This window comes from Hylaeus volcanicus, chromosome 1, assembly GCF_026283585.1.
Source record: "Hylaeus volcanicus isolate JK05 chromosome 1, UHH_iyHylVolc1.0_haploid, whole genome shotgun sequence".
In the NCBI taxonomy this organism is placed as follows: Eukaryota; Metazoa; Arthropoda; class Insecta; order Hymenoptera; family Colletidae; genus Hylaeus; species Hylaeus volcanicus.
In genome coordinates, this window is record NC_071976.1 from 25093415 (window position 1) to 25109599 (window position 16185).

General features: G+C 34.4%; 3 protein-coding genes across 11 annotated transcripts; 1 reads left to right on the forward strand and 2 right to left on the reverse strand.

Moving 5' to 3' along the window:
* Window positions 1-367: 367 nt before the first annotated feature.
* LOC128884641 (ras-related protein Rab-2) lies at window positions 368-2987 on the reverse strand. The gene is made up of 4 exons (XM_054138164.1): window positions 2820-2987; window positions 1828-1967; window positions 1345-1701; window positions 368-1259 (listed from the first exon to the last, which is right to left on the reverse strand). Exons 1-4 carry the CDS (start codon window positions 2863-2865, stop codon window positions 1158-1160), a joined length of 645 nt encoding a protein of 214 aa, XP_053994139.1. The 5' UTR covers window positions 2866-2987; the 3' UTR covers window positions 368-1157.
* Window positions 2988-3590: 603 nt separating this feature from the next.
* On the forward strand, window positions 3591-12346 carry LOC128884600 (tyrosine-protein kinase Abl). Of its 5 annotated transcripts, none has more exons than XM_054138077.1 (17): window positions 3591-3977; window positions 4152-4199; window positions 4647-4800; window positions 5148-5257; window positions 5332-5630; window positions 5713-5854; window positions 5935-6065; window positions 6154-6416; window positions 6808-6979; window positions 7092-7347; window positions 7481-7603; window positions 7736-7871; window positions 7981-8108; window positions 8519-8730; window positions 8801-9870; window positions 10182-10688; window positions 10752-12346. In XM_054138077.1, exons 1-17 carry the CDS (start codon window positions 3851-3853, stop codon window positions 11260-11262), a joined length of 4389 nt encoding a protein of 1462 aa, XP_053994052.1. In that variant the 5' UTR covers window positions 3591-3850; the 3' UTR covers window positions 11263-12346. The 5 variants fall into 5 exon arrangements, with proteins under 5 accessions (XP_053994052.1, XP_053994056.1, XP_053994054.1 ...); XM_054138081.1 differs by having other exon boundaries at window positions 8567-8730; XM_054138079.1 differs by having other exon boundaries at window positions 7981-8087.
* Window positions 9002-15660, reverse strand: LOC128884601 (NTF2-related export protein). Of its 5 annotated transcripts, none has more exons than XM_054138087.1 (6): window positions 15409-15660; window positions 15189-15281; window positions 15029-15115; window positions 14719-14863; window positions 14487-14614; window positions 9002-9131 (listed from the first exon to the last, which is right to left on the reverse strand). In XM_054138087.1, exons 2-6 carry the CDS (start codon window positions 15195-15197, stop codon window positions 9087-9089), a joined length of 414 nt encoding a protein of 137 aa, XP_053994062.1. In that variant the 5' UTR covers window positions 15198-15281; window positions 15409-15660; the 3' UTR covers window positions 9002-9086. The 5 variants fall into 5 exon arrangements, with proteins under 5 accessions (XP_053994062.1, XP_053994060.1, XP_053994058.1 ...); XM_054138085.1 differs by lacking the exon at window positions 9002-9131 and adding an exon at window positions 12490-12867 and having other exon boundaries at window positions 15472-15660; XM_054138083.1 differs by lacking the exon at window positions 9002-9131 and adding an exon at window positions 12490-12867.
* Window positions 15661-16185: the final 525 nt, after the last annotated feature.

Here is a 16185-nt window from a genome sequence, read left to right on the forward strand (position 1 = left end):
GTGAACAGACCTTCATTTTGTATTTAGTTTAAAAGTATTAAAATTAGTTGTAAAATAAAAGTATAAACGTATATTATAACTATCTTTGGATATACATAGATTGAATACAGATAATATCAACATCTCTATGTCTTCTCATTAGATATCACTACTTGTGTTTCCAGTTATAATATGTACCTTTAGTGGTTATTTATTAAATCGATTAAAAACGCTTACTCGAATGTAAAAATTAGAAAAATGTCGCGTTAAGTTACACGTAATTAAAATGCTTTACTTTTACAGTATACTGTAATGAAAATATCAATGTCAATCATAATTAAGTAATTAAATAATAAGATTTTTTGGTTAGATAGGCCTCATAATAAAATTGATTTATATGTTTTATGTATTCGTCATTTCATACATTGATACATACATATACATGATGTCGCCTTAGGTAGTCAAGTGAAAATCATATCTTTGATAAATCACTTCAATTTGTGTATTACCAACTATGATCCATTATTAAATTAAATCAGATTTCCATGATTAGTGCACAATACATACAATATACACGTGAACAAATACAAAACACCGAATGAAAGTGCCTATCCTTTCCCGCTTTATCAATATCCAATATGTTAACTTTTGACCCTCGTTTTTGACATATTATCAATAAAACTTAAATTATTCTGTCTGAATAAATAAGAATGAAATGTAGTATTAAGTTAATAAAGTAACATCTATTTATTTCTAATTATTTTTTGCGAATATTTAAACTGAAAGATTATCTATATACGTTAAAAAACTCGTCTACTCGAATGCAATAAAGAGAAGTAAGTATTACTATGCTGCTATCTAAAATCAAATATAGAAACCATGTAACAAATAGTACTTAAAAAATTAAACTAACATCAGCAAGAATCTGTAAATTAAAATTTTATTAAGTTTCGAGATTTAAGGAGTATATAACACTTTACCTTATTAATATTCCTATTCAGTAAGAGTATACGTTTTTTTTAAATAATAAATACACCAATAGTCCTGTTACCTTATAATGCGACACGCGCGAGAAAACATATGCAAAATAACTGGTTGAGAATAAAATGAGGACTGGGTGTAGAAAGAGTAATTTAAACTGGAGAAGGATGAAGCGGTGGACAGGCAACCCCCAGCCCCTAGCAGCACCCACCACCTTGCGCATTTCCTTGTCCACCGGTACCCGCTAAACCACCAGCACTCGTTGGCGAATGTTGTGGTCCAATCTTTATGCCGTTTGCCTAAACAGAATCGTAACTTCCTCGTTAGTAATAATCAAACAGAATTCCATTACAATTGCATTTCGGTTATTATGACTCATCTTACCTCGTTATTAATGTCAAATACACCCTCTTGAATTTTCCCGTAAATTACTTTTGCTGTGTTAATAAATGCTTCCTCTACATTGATTGCTGTCTTTGCACTGGTTTCCATAAAAACAAGTCCATGTTCTCTTGCAAAATCTGCGCCTTCTTCTTTCCTCACTTCGCGTCTATTTTCCAGATCACTTTTATTACCGATTAACATGATTACCATATTAGAATTCGAATGTTGCCGTGCATCGTCTAACCAAGTTGCCAAGTGAGTAAATGTTTCCCTTCGTGTAATATCGTACACTAGCAAAGCTCCCGCTGCTCCACGATAGTATGAACGCGTAATAGAACGGAATGCCTCTTGACCTGCCTACAAAATCATGATAATCCTGTTAACTGTTTATTCTATTGAAATTGTTTGTCATCTATAGTATACATAATACTTTGTAAGCTCTAATAAACAAATTAAAGTTTTATATAACAAATTAATAATTACAGTATCCCAAATTTGGAGCTTGATTTGCTTTCCATCAATTGTAATCATACGGGCACCAAACTCAACACCTATTGTTAGGTCGTGAACTGGCTGGAATCTCTTGTCCGTAAATTGAAGAAGAAGACAAGATTTGCCAACCCCTATTTAAACAGCAAAAAGTAAAAATTGTTATATTTTTAATCTTTAAGCCATAGTGTTTAATATAGTTAACTTTTATAAAACAAAAACAAAAGGATTATGCATAACGTAATGTCTTTTCAAGTCTAGGAAACATTCCAAAAAAAAATAGTTCAAGAGACCACCATGTCATTACGTCACAATCTTTTGCTATTGTTAAAGACTTAATATAATAAGCAAAATATATGTTAAAAAAATAAGATCAAGCTGAAAAATATTAAAAACATTCTTCAGAGAAATCAATAAATATATATAAATATATACATGTGAAAGTATCCTTGAAAAAACAAACATCTGTTCAAATCATGTTTGACATTGACATACACACAGTACTTGTCTGTTTGTCTGTTTAAATACTGATTGGTATTAATAAAAAGTTCAAGGATGATTTGCGTTGACACGTTAAATGATCGCAGTAAACAATACTATAATATTGTGATAACCATATTTTTAACAAATCTACAATCGCGATTTCCAATAATTCAAATCTCAAAGACATAACACATATCCCGCGAGAAATTCGACATAAAATCTGCGATTAGAGTAAATAAACCAGCACGACATTTTTCAAGTTGACAGAATCGTATAAAGAGATCATGCATGATTCATGATATTCATAAAAAAAATGTCCAATTTTTAGTGGTAAACATCATTGGGAAATATGCAGAATGCAAATTCTAGAATAACATTAAGATTTACGAATCAGGAAAATCATCGTACAAAGAAACGAAAACAATGGGTCCTGTCACGGTCGACGTAGTGGAGAACGTACCACTTTCACAACGTTCGCTTCTCGACGAGCATCGCGTAATTACCTGTATCCCCGATGATGATGTACTTGAAAAGGTACGCGTACGACATTTTCAAAATTACGTAGTTAACGAAGAAGTACTCGTACGGGCTGCAAATATATTAGAAAACAGAACTTCACTTTTTTGACTGTCTTATCTCTTCTGCTTCAACATGACGTCACTAAATCGCCTCGGCAGTCCTCGGAGTTTTTCGTATTATTCGTAATCAGTTCGGATTTCCGATATCGCGCTGCCGTCGCTTCAGTCATTGACGTATTTCGCATTGGCCATGTTCCAAATCATGACAATTTCTGTCTTATAACAAGACACCATTTAAAAGACCTGCTATAATTTCGACAGTATGAAATTCAATTTTCAGCATAGAACTTTCCTGTATTTTCATATTTATTCTTTGATTAAAATTACCCTACAAAACACACACTTTATGGTAGATCTATAGTTCGCCCCATGATAGTGGAAGTTCATTGTAAAGGGAGCTTGTTATGTGATCGAAATTTCATTTGAGAACAGCGTAAAGCTGGATCTACATGTTCATACATTCACAAATACTCGTAAATTACGTTGTTATTTTCTATTCTCCTTATAATAAATATTAATATTTAAGATTTATTGAAACGAAAGACATAGTTTGAATGTAGTCCCTTTAACAAAGAACATGGTTCGATGTTATCGATAGACGGTGTTCTTTGGCCAATAAAATCTTTGTTCAGGACATTGCTGGACCAATTGGAGACCAGAAACGACCCTGGTGGCAAGTAAAAGTAGTAAACAAGTACGGTGCGAATCGAGCTATCGTCGACGTCGAAGCTGTCAAACATGGCGAGAATGTCTATCTCGAGTGCTGGTCAAAAATGTGAATAGAGGGTTCGGGTTGTGGTGAGATTCGTGAATCTCGGGTGTTCTCGTCGTAGGCAGAAGCCAGCGAGAGATGCGATCGGGAGTTAGATTGACAGGCCGAAAGTGAATGTGCCGAGTGAACGGCCCCGGCAGTTTTGCGGCCGGGATTAATCTAAGGGCATGCCAATTTGGGAACTATGGGTGCTCAACAGACCAAGGAAAGAATCGTTCCTACCGGCTCCACTGCGCGACAGACGCGCAAACAGCCAAGGAACCTTAAGGAATCGCGTCTCGTTGGCTCCAATATATTTACCGAACACAGCGGTAACTTCCTTTCCTTATTTTCATCCTACTCTTTCGCTTTTTATCTTCTATTTCTTTCTTACTTCCGCCCTTTTTTCCGTCCTCTCAGTCATACTTGCTTTCCCTCACACTTGCATGCTCTCCCTTGCGCTCGTATACCATATTAAAACAGATCACAAATATAAATGTTTACAGAATATTTAAAAAAGAATCGTGATAAATTAACGCACAAGAAATACGAAGGTGAATGCAATTACTTGGTTATATAATTAATGTACACGTACATGTGTATGCGTGTATATGACTTTCATTAAATTAATAATTTGTTGTTAACTTTTAATGTGGCTCGATTGTAGAATAATTTAACGTTATAAATTAGTTCCCTGTTCTTATACTTAATCCGGTTGCTGTGTAAATTGGTTTCTATTGTTCCAAGATTAACTCTTTTTTTTTTTTTTATATATATATTGTTAAAAATAAATTTTGGATTGCATATATCGTATGACATATTTATTTGCCAGTGAAGGAAATAATATGAACTATTACAATTATTGTATTAAAATGATTACTTTAAAGATTTATACTCAATAGTTTATTGGATTGTGTTATATGTAAATTTTATAACATAGTTTGTTATTCTTTAGACTATTTGTAGTCATTTATATAAAACAATACTATGATGTTGTGTAGAAGCTCTTTTACAAAGCAGACCGCTACCTCACATTCCGGCATTACCAGATGGTGATCCTCCCAGCGGTTCCGGCATTCAGCCAATTTCACAACAAGTGAATATTCAGCAACATGCTGGCGTTCCTTCTACAGGGCTTTTGGAAGCTGCGAACAGGTTAATTTTGACTACATTTGTTGAATATCTTATTTATAAATTCATTTCAATAGTTTCCCTTTGTGACATTCAGTATTAATATAAGGATAATGTATTAAATTATAATTATGCTGAAATTATATATAGTCTTTCAAGATTAAAAATGTGTCTTTATTGTCAATCATTAAACATTCTTATAGTCTGTATTTATTTGTTGCTAAATAATCGTTTTCAATAGTTTAAAGTAGCAATGTGTTTTAAAGAGTTGTAAACAAATATAATACTTTAAATTCAAAAGCATACTTGATATTTTACACTTAATATAATATATGAAAAGCTATGAATGGGACTTAAAATGTTTGCTAAAGGTGGACTAGTAAGGAAAACCTATTGGCACAGGAAGAGGATGATCCGCAGCTATTCGTTGCTCTGTATGATTTTCAAGCAGGTGGAGAAAATCAGCTCAGTCTTAAAAAAGGTAATTGTTCTTTGTGATAAAAAGTATTACTGAAAAGGATATGATGTTATGATTCTAAAATTATTTCAATATAGGAGAGCAAGTTCGTATTCTGAGTTATAACAAGAGTGGAGAATGGTGTGAAGCTCATTCGAGTACTGGTCAAGTGGGTTGGGTTCCATCAAATTATGTCACTCCAGTAAATTCTCTAGAGAAGCATTCTTGGTACCATGGGAGGATATCTAGGAATGCTGCTGAGTATCTCCTAAGTTCAGGTATAAACGGCAGTTTCCTGGTTCGCGAGTCTGAAAGTAGCCCGGGTCAACGCAGTATTTCTCTGAGATACGAGGGTAGAGTCTATCATTATAGAATTAATGAAGACAGTGAAGGAAAGGTATGATATTGATTATGTATACTAACAATAGAGCAGTAGACTATAATCTTGAATACGATACCGAGAAACATAATTATTTTAGATGTATGTCACAAATGAAAGCAAATTTAACACTTTGGCGGAACTAGTCCATCATCATTCAATGCTTGCCGATGGTCTAATCACACAGTTACTTTATCCTGCACCAAAGCACAACAAACCTACCGTTTTTCCACTTAGTCCAGGTAAATATAAGATTACGAAAAAATTAGAAATTACTAAAGAAATTTATTTGTTCTATTAACATGGTGTGGTATTTTCACAGAACCGGATGAATGGGAAATCAATAGAACAGACATAGTCATGAGACATAAATTAGGAGGGGGACAATACGGGGATGTCTACGAAGCAGTATGGAAGAGGTACAATATGACCGTTGCCGTGAAGACGTTGAAGGTCAGTATTTTTGGTATTGTTCCTTCCTAAAGTTTCCAGTGCCGAAATATATCGAGTTTCGACAAAGAATCTGTGGTTGTTTTTATAGGAGGACACGATGGCCCTAAAAGACTTTTTAGAGGAGGCTGCAATCATGAAGGAGATGAAGCACAGGAATCTAGTTCAGTTGTTAGGTGTATGTACTCGCGAACCGCCTTTCTATATCATTACAGAATTTATGAGTAAAGGGAATTTGCTTGACTATCTGCGGAACGAAAGCAAACATCAAATCAACGCTGTCGTTTTGATGCATATGGCGACCCAGATCGCCAGTGGCATGAGTTACCTGGAAAGCAGAAATTTCATTCACAGGTATAGTATTTGAAATTTTTTTGGTAAACACAAAACTGCTTCCATGTTGCTTATACCCCTCCACAGATTGCTACAGAAATAAAATGTTTTCATGAATAGCATTTGTCTATTTTAATAATGTAATTTCTGTTCACTGATATCTATACATATATGAGACAAGTATAAATTATATAAAAATTAAAATATTTCCCTTGAAAGTAGTTGTTTTTAGGATATAATTTGTGTCATCATAAGAGTCACTGAAAGATAAGTAATGATTGATTATAGTATCGATAGTGATACCTATTATACATAAAAAAAAAATACATTCGTTAGTTAGGAGAAATTTTTTAAATTTCATCGCCCTCTCTTAAGAAACGAGTTCGCGTTAACATCGCGACTTTCGAAACAGAGATCTAGCGGCTCGAAACTGCCTAGTGGGTGAAAATCATCTGGTGAAGGTCGCAGACTTTGGCTTGGCTCGATTGATGAGAGACGATACATACACGGCTCATGCTGGAGCGAAATTTCCTATAAAATGGACTGCTCCAGAGGGGTTGGCTTACAATAAATTCTCTACAAAGGTAACATAACATTCTATTTCCTCTGCCTTATAATATTGTTCTGAGTTGATTATCATAAACATACATACTTTCTTTTATAGCCTATACATGTATTTACATTTTTGTTTTATAGTCTGATGTATGGGCATTTGGCATCTTGTTGTGGGAAATAGCAACCTACGGCATGTCTCCATATCCTGGCGTCGATTTGACGGACGTTTATCACATGTTGGAGAAAGGCTATAGAATGGAGTGTCCTCCTGGATGTCCACCGAAAGTTTATGAACTAATGCGCCAATGCTGGCAGTGGTCTGCGGCTGACCGGCCTACATTTAAAGAGATCCATCACTCCCTTGAAAATATGTTCCAGGAATCCAGTATTACCGAAGGTAAAATACTCTGAGTTTTAACATAAATGTTTATAATAATTTTAATAAAACAAAAAGTCTTGTTGTGATAAGGATTTAGACTAAAATACGGCCTGCGATCTTAATTCATTTTTGTAACATTTTTTGATTGCAGAAGTGGAAAAACAGCTTCAAGGTGGAGGAGAGATTCCCTTACTTTCGTATAAAAAATCTCAAACTGGTAGTACTGGAAATATTCATGGACTTGTTCTTGTTTCTGAACCACTGCCTTCTTCAGGTAAACGCATAGGAAATTTGTAAAATAGTATTATTTTATCGTACCGTTATTTTTATTTAAATTTATTTTATTCCTTAAAGTAATTTGGTTTCTGATGGTTAGAATAATAATTCCTTGACCAATTTGTTGTAGATACTACTAGTTCCATAACAAAACTGAGTACTTTTACGGGTGGTTTGTCGAGTAAGAATAACAGTAACATCGTACAAATGAGACGTTCTACGAATAAAAAGGGAAAACAAGCTCCAGCACCTCCGAAAAGAACAAGGTATGATATTTTTTTTCGTATATTTATTTCGATCGAGGTTTCAATTAATCATAGTGTCGACAAATGTTGGACATATAATTTTAACGTTGATTTAACGATTGTGTAATAGCCTGCTGTCGTCGTGCAGTTCGTTCCGCGACTCTGCGTACCAAGAACAAGATACTCAAAATACTGAAACGAACACCATGACTCTCGACGATGCCACGGATCTAAATGGTATTGATAAGATTCTCGAAGGTATCTCCATTCTACTTTAATCGAGCGTACTGATACGTGCACGCACTGCTTCAGTTTCCTACCGTAAGCTCTGTATACAGCTTTATTTGCTCGATTTCTTCTGCATCTATATCTGTCTCCTTATACTTAGTTGGAAGATTAAAATTGCTAAATCGGTCGTGAAGATCGTAAAGATGACTTTATTTTGGTATTTGCATTTTTTTTATTTTCATACGAATTTATGTTGATTAAATCGATAACCTACAAATATAAAGGAAACTTAGTATTGAACGAGAAAGTTCTAGTTTTAATTTTCAAGAGACATTGTATTTCGTTATTCGAGCTTACGGAGCATGTTCGCTCTCAGCGAAAGGACTCTAAGCAGAAAGAGAATATGTACCGGTACGGTTTGTTGTCAAATGGGAACTCAGGTATTGCGCGAGATCTCGCGACGATGGCTCAAGGAACGATTGCTGCAGGAGGCTGCGAAATCGAGGAGGACGGAGAGGGTTCTCAGGGTACGGCGGAACCAAATTTCATCTCTCAACCTTCAACGTCACCGGAACCCATACCTGGACTAGTCTGTACTCAAAAACAAATCAAACCTAGACCATACCCAACAAAAGAACCACTACCGCAAAAGGTATATTTCTATGCTTTGAAATTGACGGATTTTAGCAGAAACGGGTGCATTTCTTCACTTTTTTTTTTAGCTTGTACAAGTGGGAGCATTAGAAGTACAGAACGTAAAGAGAGCTATTAATCGTTATGGTACATTACCAAAAGGTGCTAGGATCGGCGCGTATCTTGAGTCCCTTCGTCAAAGCGGCATGCCATCGAATCAAGAATCTGCATCAGTGGCCTCTTCTATAGTACCCAGCTCGATGGAGCAACATGAAGCTACTCACGACGGTTCGCAGCATAGATCTCTCTCTCCTCGTCAAAGCAATTTACGAAGTCAGCCTCAAATGACTCGCAGCAATTCTTCAAGCGGTGTCGTCAATACGTATCAGCCCCCAAATTCTCCTCGTGGTCGAATGGTAGCTGTAAGAAAGAATAACCAATCCGAAGGTGTTGGTCTAAGAACGTTTCGGGTTTCGAGTAACTCAAACTTCCGTACTGCGAGTCCTTCGAGATCTGTTCAACCATCGCTAGCCGATTTAGAATTTCCACCCCCACCCGTGGATTTGCCACCTCCCCCAGACGAAATTTTTACTGGTCTGGAACAGGCTGACCATCCGCCTCCTATTCCTTGTGCTGATATTTCTCAAGTGAAAAGTTCTCCCCTTTCCATAAGAAAGGTAAAAAGTACGGATTGGCGAACGAAAGAGGAAGAAAACGACCAACAGGAAGACAGAAATGACGTCAGTAACGCAGAGCCTTCCGTGAAAGAAGCCAGCTCAAGATTTGGAGTTAATCTAAGGCGTAGAGAAATTCAAGACAGCCTTTGCAGAAACTCTGATAATAAAAGGACGGGGTTTAAGTTTAGAATAGAAACGATCGAAACTGCCGCACCGCCGGAGGAAGCGCCGCCTCCTCCTCCACCACCTCCCCCGCCAATTTCTACGAATACACCACCTGACAGTTTCGAACGTAAACCCGGCATGAAAGAAATGCTAGAATTAAAACTGATAAATGAGATTAAACAAAGCGCAGAAACGAAGCATGGCGTGACTACGAAGAAAAGCGGAGTCGCAAGTTGTACTCCATCAGCACCTCTCGATCCAGCGTCGCAGTTGTTGTCGGAACTCTGCGCCAGTTTCAATATGGAGGCTGGACAGAGGTAGTTGAAGTTCTATTTCATAGTATATTTGGTTTCAGAAGGTTGCTGTTATAGTTATATTAATTTAATGTAGTTCGTACAGTTCTATTTGGATTAGAATTTAGTTCAAGCTTAGATTCAATACTGTTTAATAATTACAATTTAATTTTAATTAATAGATTAATTAAATTAATTTAATCGTATTAATCTTCCAATTGATGAATGAAATTGTAAATATGTTGCATGGCATAGTACAAACTTAATATTATTGTTATAATCTGTTTAATAATATGTGCATGTATGTATATTTTATATTTTTCTGACTACAACAGACACGCCCAGAATGAATATGCTGTATCAACTTTAAAGACCAATGAAGTAATTCAAGATCACCAACAACAAATTCACAATGCTCACAAAGATTCGTCAGTATCCTCTCCAGTGACCGAGTCCATCCTATCCAGTGGAAATGTTGGGTTTAAATTGAAGAGAGTAGACAAACGAAACAATCCGCAAAAGGAAGAGACACCTGACGGACAAATAATTGACTTTAAGGCCAGATTACGAAAAGTTGAGAATGCTGAAAAGGAGAAACCTTCGGAGGAGAGAAGTAACGTTACGGAACAGTCCTCAGAATCGGAAGAGCAACAAGATGATAAGCGCAGAAGTACTGGCAGTATCAGTAGTTTGAAAAAGCTTTGGGAAAACAAGGAGTCTTGCGATAGCCAACCTCATAGTCCAAAGCTCAGTGTTCGAGGAAGCAGTGGCAAACCAGATACTTTTGATCAGACGGAAGACTCACCAGAGGATCACAGTGGAGCCTCAACACGCAGTCAAAGGTAAATAATATTAATTAAATGTTGTTAATGAACATAAGTTTTGTAAATTATATTCATCTGTAGTTCTGGGAGCAAAAGCGATGTCAGACTGTGGCCACCACCCGAACCAGAAAAACCGGCCGTTCCAGCAAAACCACTGAAACCCCTGTGTTCTTCGACGAAACACTTTTGCTCTTCAATTTACGCGACACCGAACTGTACGAAATCTCAAAATACCGAGGACGACCTAAGTAAGCAGAACGCAGACTCAAGAACCGCGAAACAAGCGGTGTTGGAGCTTTCGACGTTAATCGAGAGCAGCGTGGTGAACTTGAAAAGTAATTCGACGATAGTAATGACCAGCTGGCTCCAGCTCTCAGATAAGGTAGGGCTGTTACATGGAATGTGTACGAACCTCGCAGACAGTGGCATCGCCCCGCACGCACGGTTTCAATTCCGCGAACTTCTCGCGAGGTTAGAGCTTCAAGCGCGACAACTGCGCGCAGCAGGTACTCGAAATGTCGCAGAGAACACAAGACTTCTCACTGACCTCCAAAACACAATAAAAGATGTCGTCAACGCCGTGCAAAGATAAACCAGGGAGATTGAACACCGTTTTCTCTATCTCCACCCTTATTCTCGTCCTCGTTTTTTATCTGGCACAATTTGCAAAGTTCACGTGTCTACTCTGCCAAAAATATTTTTGACTTTTTTTTTTTTTAAACCTTCGTTTTGTTCTGAGTATTGAATATCCCTCGAATTTGTTGTTACATTTCACTCGGGTTTCCCATAGAATGTATTTTGCGTGTCGAATATTGTAGGTGTTATGTATCAGTACTATCCCTGGAGATGACTCGATTAGAGCCGAAATTTTGCTCTTGGAGAGTGCTCGAAGCGAAGAATGCTTACGGACAAGGCCTCAAGCCGAAGACGGCCTCAATTAATATCGGTTTGATGGAAAAGTAATGAAAAAGGAATCTAAACACACAATACTAAATTAAAGGTGGATGTATTCCATTTTCTATCGATATATTTCTTATTATAGACTGCGATTAGCAATTTTTTTTCAAATTTTGGGAATACTGTTACGATAAAAGTGTCATTTTTTTGATATCGAAAAAAGAGGACCGTATAGTGCATAAATATAATTCACTCATATTTTTTATGTATTGAGTTCTGCGAGAACAAATGATAATTCTCAAAAACAACGTGAATCTAGAGATACGATAAGTAAATAAGGATCAAACGTACTAGTTCCTTCAATTTTTTTAACAATAGTTTTAAACCTATAGAAAAAAGGACGAGTAATCGCAGTTCATCAAAAAAAAAAAAAAGAAAAACAAATATAAATATACATATATATAATATGAATACAACAAGAAATACTTTTTGTATACTGAACACTTGATTTTAAAATTAAGCATTATTACTTTTACGTCGATCCAATATTTAGTCTGCATCAATGAAGCTCTACGTGAATTATACACTCGTCCACTATACGATAAATGTGGTGATTATAGTTATCGAGTAAAACGTCTCGGTGTTCTTTCATCGAACTTTCTTGCGCCGTGCTTCGTAATATCGTACGCAAAGTCTTAGGCTAGATTATAAAAAGTAAGTGCGAAACTTTTAAGCGTGTAAACCATTTTAATGCGTGAGAGAACGTAACAATTTTTGTATTTGTATAGAGTAAGTCGAATAACATGTATGCTTAAACAGTACAGTGAAACCTCGATTACGCGAACTAATCGGAATAATACCGCTAAATTGATTGACATTTCAATTAATCAAACACAAATTTTTAATTTTTTTTTTTTAATTATATTTTACTCGCTACTGTATCCTGAAAGTAATTTTGTCTTCGTTTTGGTATTTGTCAATCCTAAAGTCTTTTTGAATTATGTTAAAATGTTTCAGAGTAAAAAGAAACTTTCTACCTGTAAAGTCAAGATGGTTATGGTTGTAATAAGACGACTAAGCGGTACTTGAATAATCGAAAATTTGATTAAGTACACGGATAATCAAAAATCGAATTTAGTAAATGATCGAATAACGTCGAAGTTCTACTGTACATTTATTTAAATCAGCGGATGTAATTAATCAAATTCTCAAGCGTTTCGTTTTGTCTCCAGTATCGCGTAGCCGTTCTTCCAGAGAGCGCTGATTGAAAACGGGAGACTCCGGATACTTCTTGAAGAATCTCGAAAGAAGTAGACAAAATCTGTTAATTTTATATGAATTTGAATCTTATTAATTCATTTCGCTTTTTAGTTACCACACGGACATCTTTTATAGTATAATTGCATTTTAATTCATCAATCATGAATGAATGGATTATTGTTATCTTAATAATTCGTTTTTAACTTAGTCCCTAATGTATTGAACTTCGACTGAATGCAATGTTATAATTGCATTCCTTTGATTTGAAAGTGTTTGAACAAATTATACTTAGTTAATTAAATGTACCTTACGATTAAGGTCAGTCTGCATTTAAAGATATTAGTTTAAGATCATTAGTTTCATACTTTTTTAATAGTCTTCCATAGAGAGTATCCGGTGTCTTGAAATTTTTTTATTCGCCCACATAAAAATAAGAAATACGCAACGAGAATGAAGATGTCACTTGAATCACCAGTCAAATTGTTTCTCCTTGTAACACTGCCTACGTTATGGCTACTAGAATACATCGATCGACAATGCTAATTACGCGAACCGGGATTTCTCTCCTTTCTGTCCGATCACCCTATTTTTGTTGCATCGTTTCTACCTGTGATAAACTAATCGACTTTTCTGTCAACTTCAGAGAAAAAGAGAGGGTGAGAGAGGGTGGGTGGGGAAAAAAACATGAGCGATCGTACGAACGAATCTTTGCGAGACGAGAAGTACTAAGTGTATAGATTTTTTACTATGATCTGAATCAATTTCTAGTTTGTCAAGTAAAAATATTCAATGAAATATTATCTGTAAATACATAATCATTTTCAAGAAATCACATTCAACAAGGTAATTTAAAATTCGTATATAATGCTTTAGGAGGATTTTTAGCCTAATTACCTACAATTTTTGTTAAGTACTTCTGATTCTTATTAAACGAAGAATCAAGTATTACAAAGACTGTTTTATCTATTATAGGCGTACAGTTAAATGTCAATCATTTAATCTAAAAGCTACATGTAATATTTAATTATAAATTTTTATTTAATTGCATTATTTTCTATCTTAGACATATTTACTACTATAAACTAGAATGGAATTAATATAAATAATGAATGTTACATGTGATTTCTTCAAAATTTAAGTAATTATAGGCAATATTTATACAATTTATTAACACCTTAACTACCAAGGGAGTTGTATGTGTCACCCAAGTATAATATATAACAATAAAGTACACCCTGGAGTTCAAGTGTTAAGGAATATCATGAACTATAGATTGATAAGTGTTTTGTTAAAAAAGTTTTACACCTAGAACTTCTCAGAATCTTATTAATCATTGGATGTTTAAGTTGATGAACCATCAGGATATGAAATCGATGTTTTATACGATATGTATCATAGTAACATTTATGTCTAAGTATTTATATCTATATTTATTTTTAGTTCTTTCTCGTGTAAAGTTATTCCTAAATGATCGACCAACGTACTGATTCACTAATACGAAATTTTAATATCGCTTTATACATTGATATAAGACCGATGATAGAAATAAAAAAGACTATTGAATCAAATAGTTCTTTTAAAAATTTGAAATCGAACTTGTCATTTTATATTCTAACTAACATTCTCTGGTATTTCTTGTATTCGAAAACAGTCGCTTACAATTTTCCATTTATCTCCCATGGCAGTAATCAGAAAGCTTTGATTAAATGGTTTTAATGCTTTATCATCATATCTCACTTGTCCTCCAACTTTTACAAGGAATGTCAGTTGATTTGCCACTTCAGGACCTATTAACGAATAATTTGATGTGTGCATAAACTTTAACGATTAGTAAATAAAATACGTAAATAATTACAAGCATTCTTGAAAAATCACTTGGAAAAGCTTTTACCTGTTATTGGTTGAGCGTCCAAGACGAAAACATTATGGACGGAAGGTGGTAAATCTGTCCAAAATTTTTGTATATTATCTTTGCCTTCGATACCGTTTCCATTCCAAATTAAAGTTGCGGTATCCAAATACAATCTTGATATATGCTATAAATGATTTCAAACAATTTATTATTTTCAATCGTTTAATTCTGTTAATTCATAAACTAATTACATTGTTTACTTATTTAGTAATTAATAATCTGTCCTCTATGTATATAACTTATAATTTACTTGTTTGAATCATTAATTTCAGAGATTCATATCACTCACATATCTGCGTTTGTCTAAACTTTCATAATAAAGCTTTGTAAATTCTTCAGCCGTTCGGCAAGCTTGATCAATTTTAGATTTCAAATCCTGTAGAATAGTAAACGACAATTATATTGTATAATTTTTACTTACGGTAAGGAAAATAATATTTCTTAAATACCTGATCCATTTTTAATAATTGTCCATTAAATCAACTTTAAAGAAGTTCAATACTTTCTTCTTTGTAGTTTCGCAAGAAACGTAAATATAACCCCTAGAAAACAAACAAGATTTTTCAGAATAAACATTTAAAAAAAATGTAATCGTGATGTTTTTATAAATTTAGTAACTTATGTATTCCAAATTATAAACGAAACGAAGGAAATAAATTAATTCTTTACTTTCTTAATAATAAAAATAGTAGAAATATTGCATTTTCTACTCAAGGCAGACTAGGTTAACACCTTAATGCTTGTCTTTTGACCTTAAAAAGAGTCAAAAAACATTTCCATTCAAGCTTTTTAAAATTATCTGCGCTTGAAAATCTTAATTGAAATCAATTTTAATTATATTTTATAAATAAAAGTTTAATCCTTCAATTGATCATTTATATACAAAAGGCGGTCAACTATTCGAAATATCTTTAAGGCAAGTTTGTAGTATAGGCAGCGTCTTCAATCATAAAATATTCAAGCTCACTTGTAAACTAAACCTTGACTTCAGGCCCTCTAGATCTAGTAATTTTAAATCCATACGAGGCCATCTATATTTTAACCAACAAAAATATGAACTTTAGCAACACAACTACGTGCCATAGCTAATTATTTTTAAACGGATGATTGTGTTCCAGTTTCTTTTCGTCGTTTGTTTAATCTTTCCATTTTTAGATCTGTTACATGTCAAAAGTACGATACACTCCTGACCATAGATGGACCAACGAAATTTTCTTGCTGTCACGTGATTTTATTTACATAAAGTTTAAGTTGAATTTAGACAAATTGTATTTTACAGAGAAAAAGGTTAATTTAATTCGTACCTATTATGATACGAAACATAGAATATTAAAATTACTGCGAACCATCTTCGTTATAACAAATTTTCTACTGATAGATTACAATTTAATATTAATTCAATTCGAAGGGTGCCAAAGTATTATACTCCTTTCAACATTTTTTAAA

Excerpts from the sequence above, each read along its gene's own strand:
- LOC128884600 (XM_054138077.1), top strand. The coding sequence starts at position 3,851 with ATGGGTGCTCAACAGACCAAGGAAAGAATCGTTCCTACCGGCTCCACT. Across the intron at positions 6,066-6,153 it reads TTGCCGTGAAGACGTTGAAG|GAGGACACGATGGCCCTAAA; the intron begins GTCAGTATTTTT and ends TTGTTTTTATAG. Across the intron at positions 6,980-7,091 it reads ACAATAAATTCTCTACAAAG|TCTGATGTATGGGCATTTGG; the intron begins GTAACATAACAT and ends TTTGTTTTATAG.
- LOC128884601 (XM_054138085.1), bottom strand. Across the intron at positions 14,864-15,028 it reads GTTTAGACAAACGCAGATAT|CATATATCAAGATTGTATTT; the intron begins GTGAGTGATATG and ends AATCATTTATAG. Across the intron at positions 14,615-14,718 it reads GGACGCTCAACCAATAACAG|GTCCTGAAGTGGCAAATCAA; the intron begins GTAAAAGCTTTT and ends ATTCGTTAATAG.
- LOC128884641 (XM_054138164.1), bottom strand. The coding sequence starts at position 2,865 with ATGTCGTACGCGTACCTTTTCAAGTACATCATCATCGGGGATACAG. Across the intron at positions 1,968-2,819 it reads CATCATCATCGGGGATACAG|GGGTTGGCAAATCTTGTCTT; the intron begins GTAATTACGCGA and ends CTGTTTAAATAG. Across the intron at positions 1,702-1,827 it reads AGCTCCAAATTTGGGATACT|GCAGGTCAAGAGGCATTCCG; the intron begins GTAATTATTAAT and ends ATGATTTTGTAG.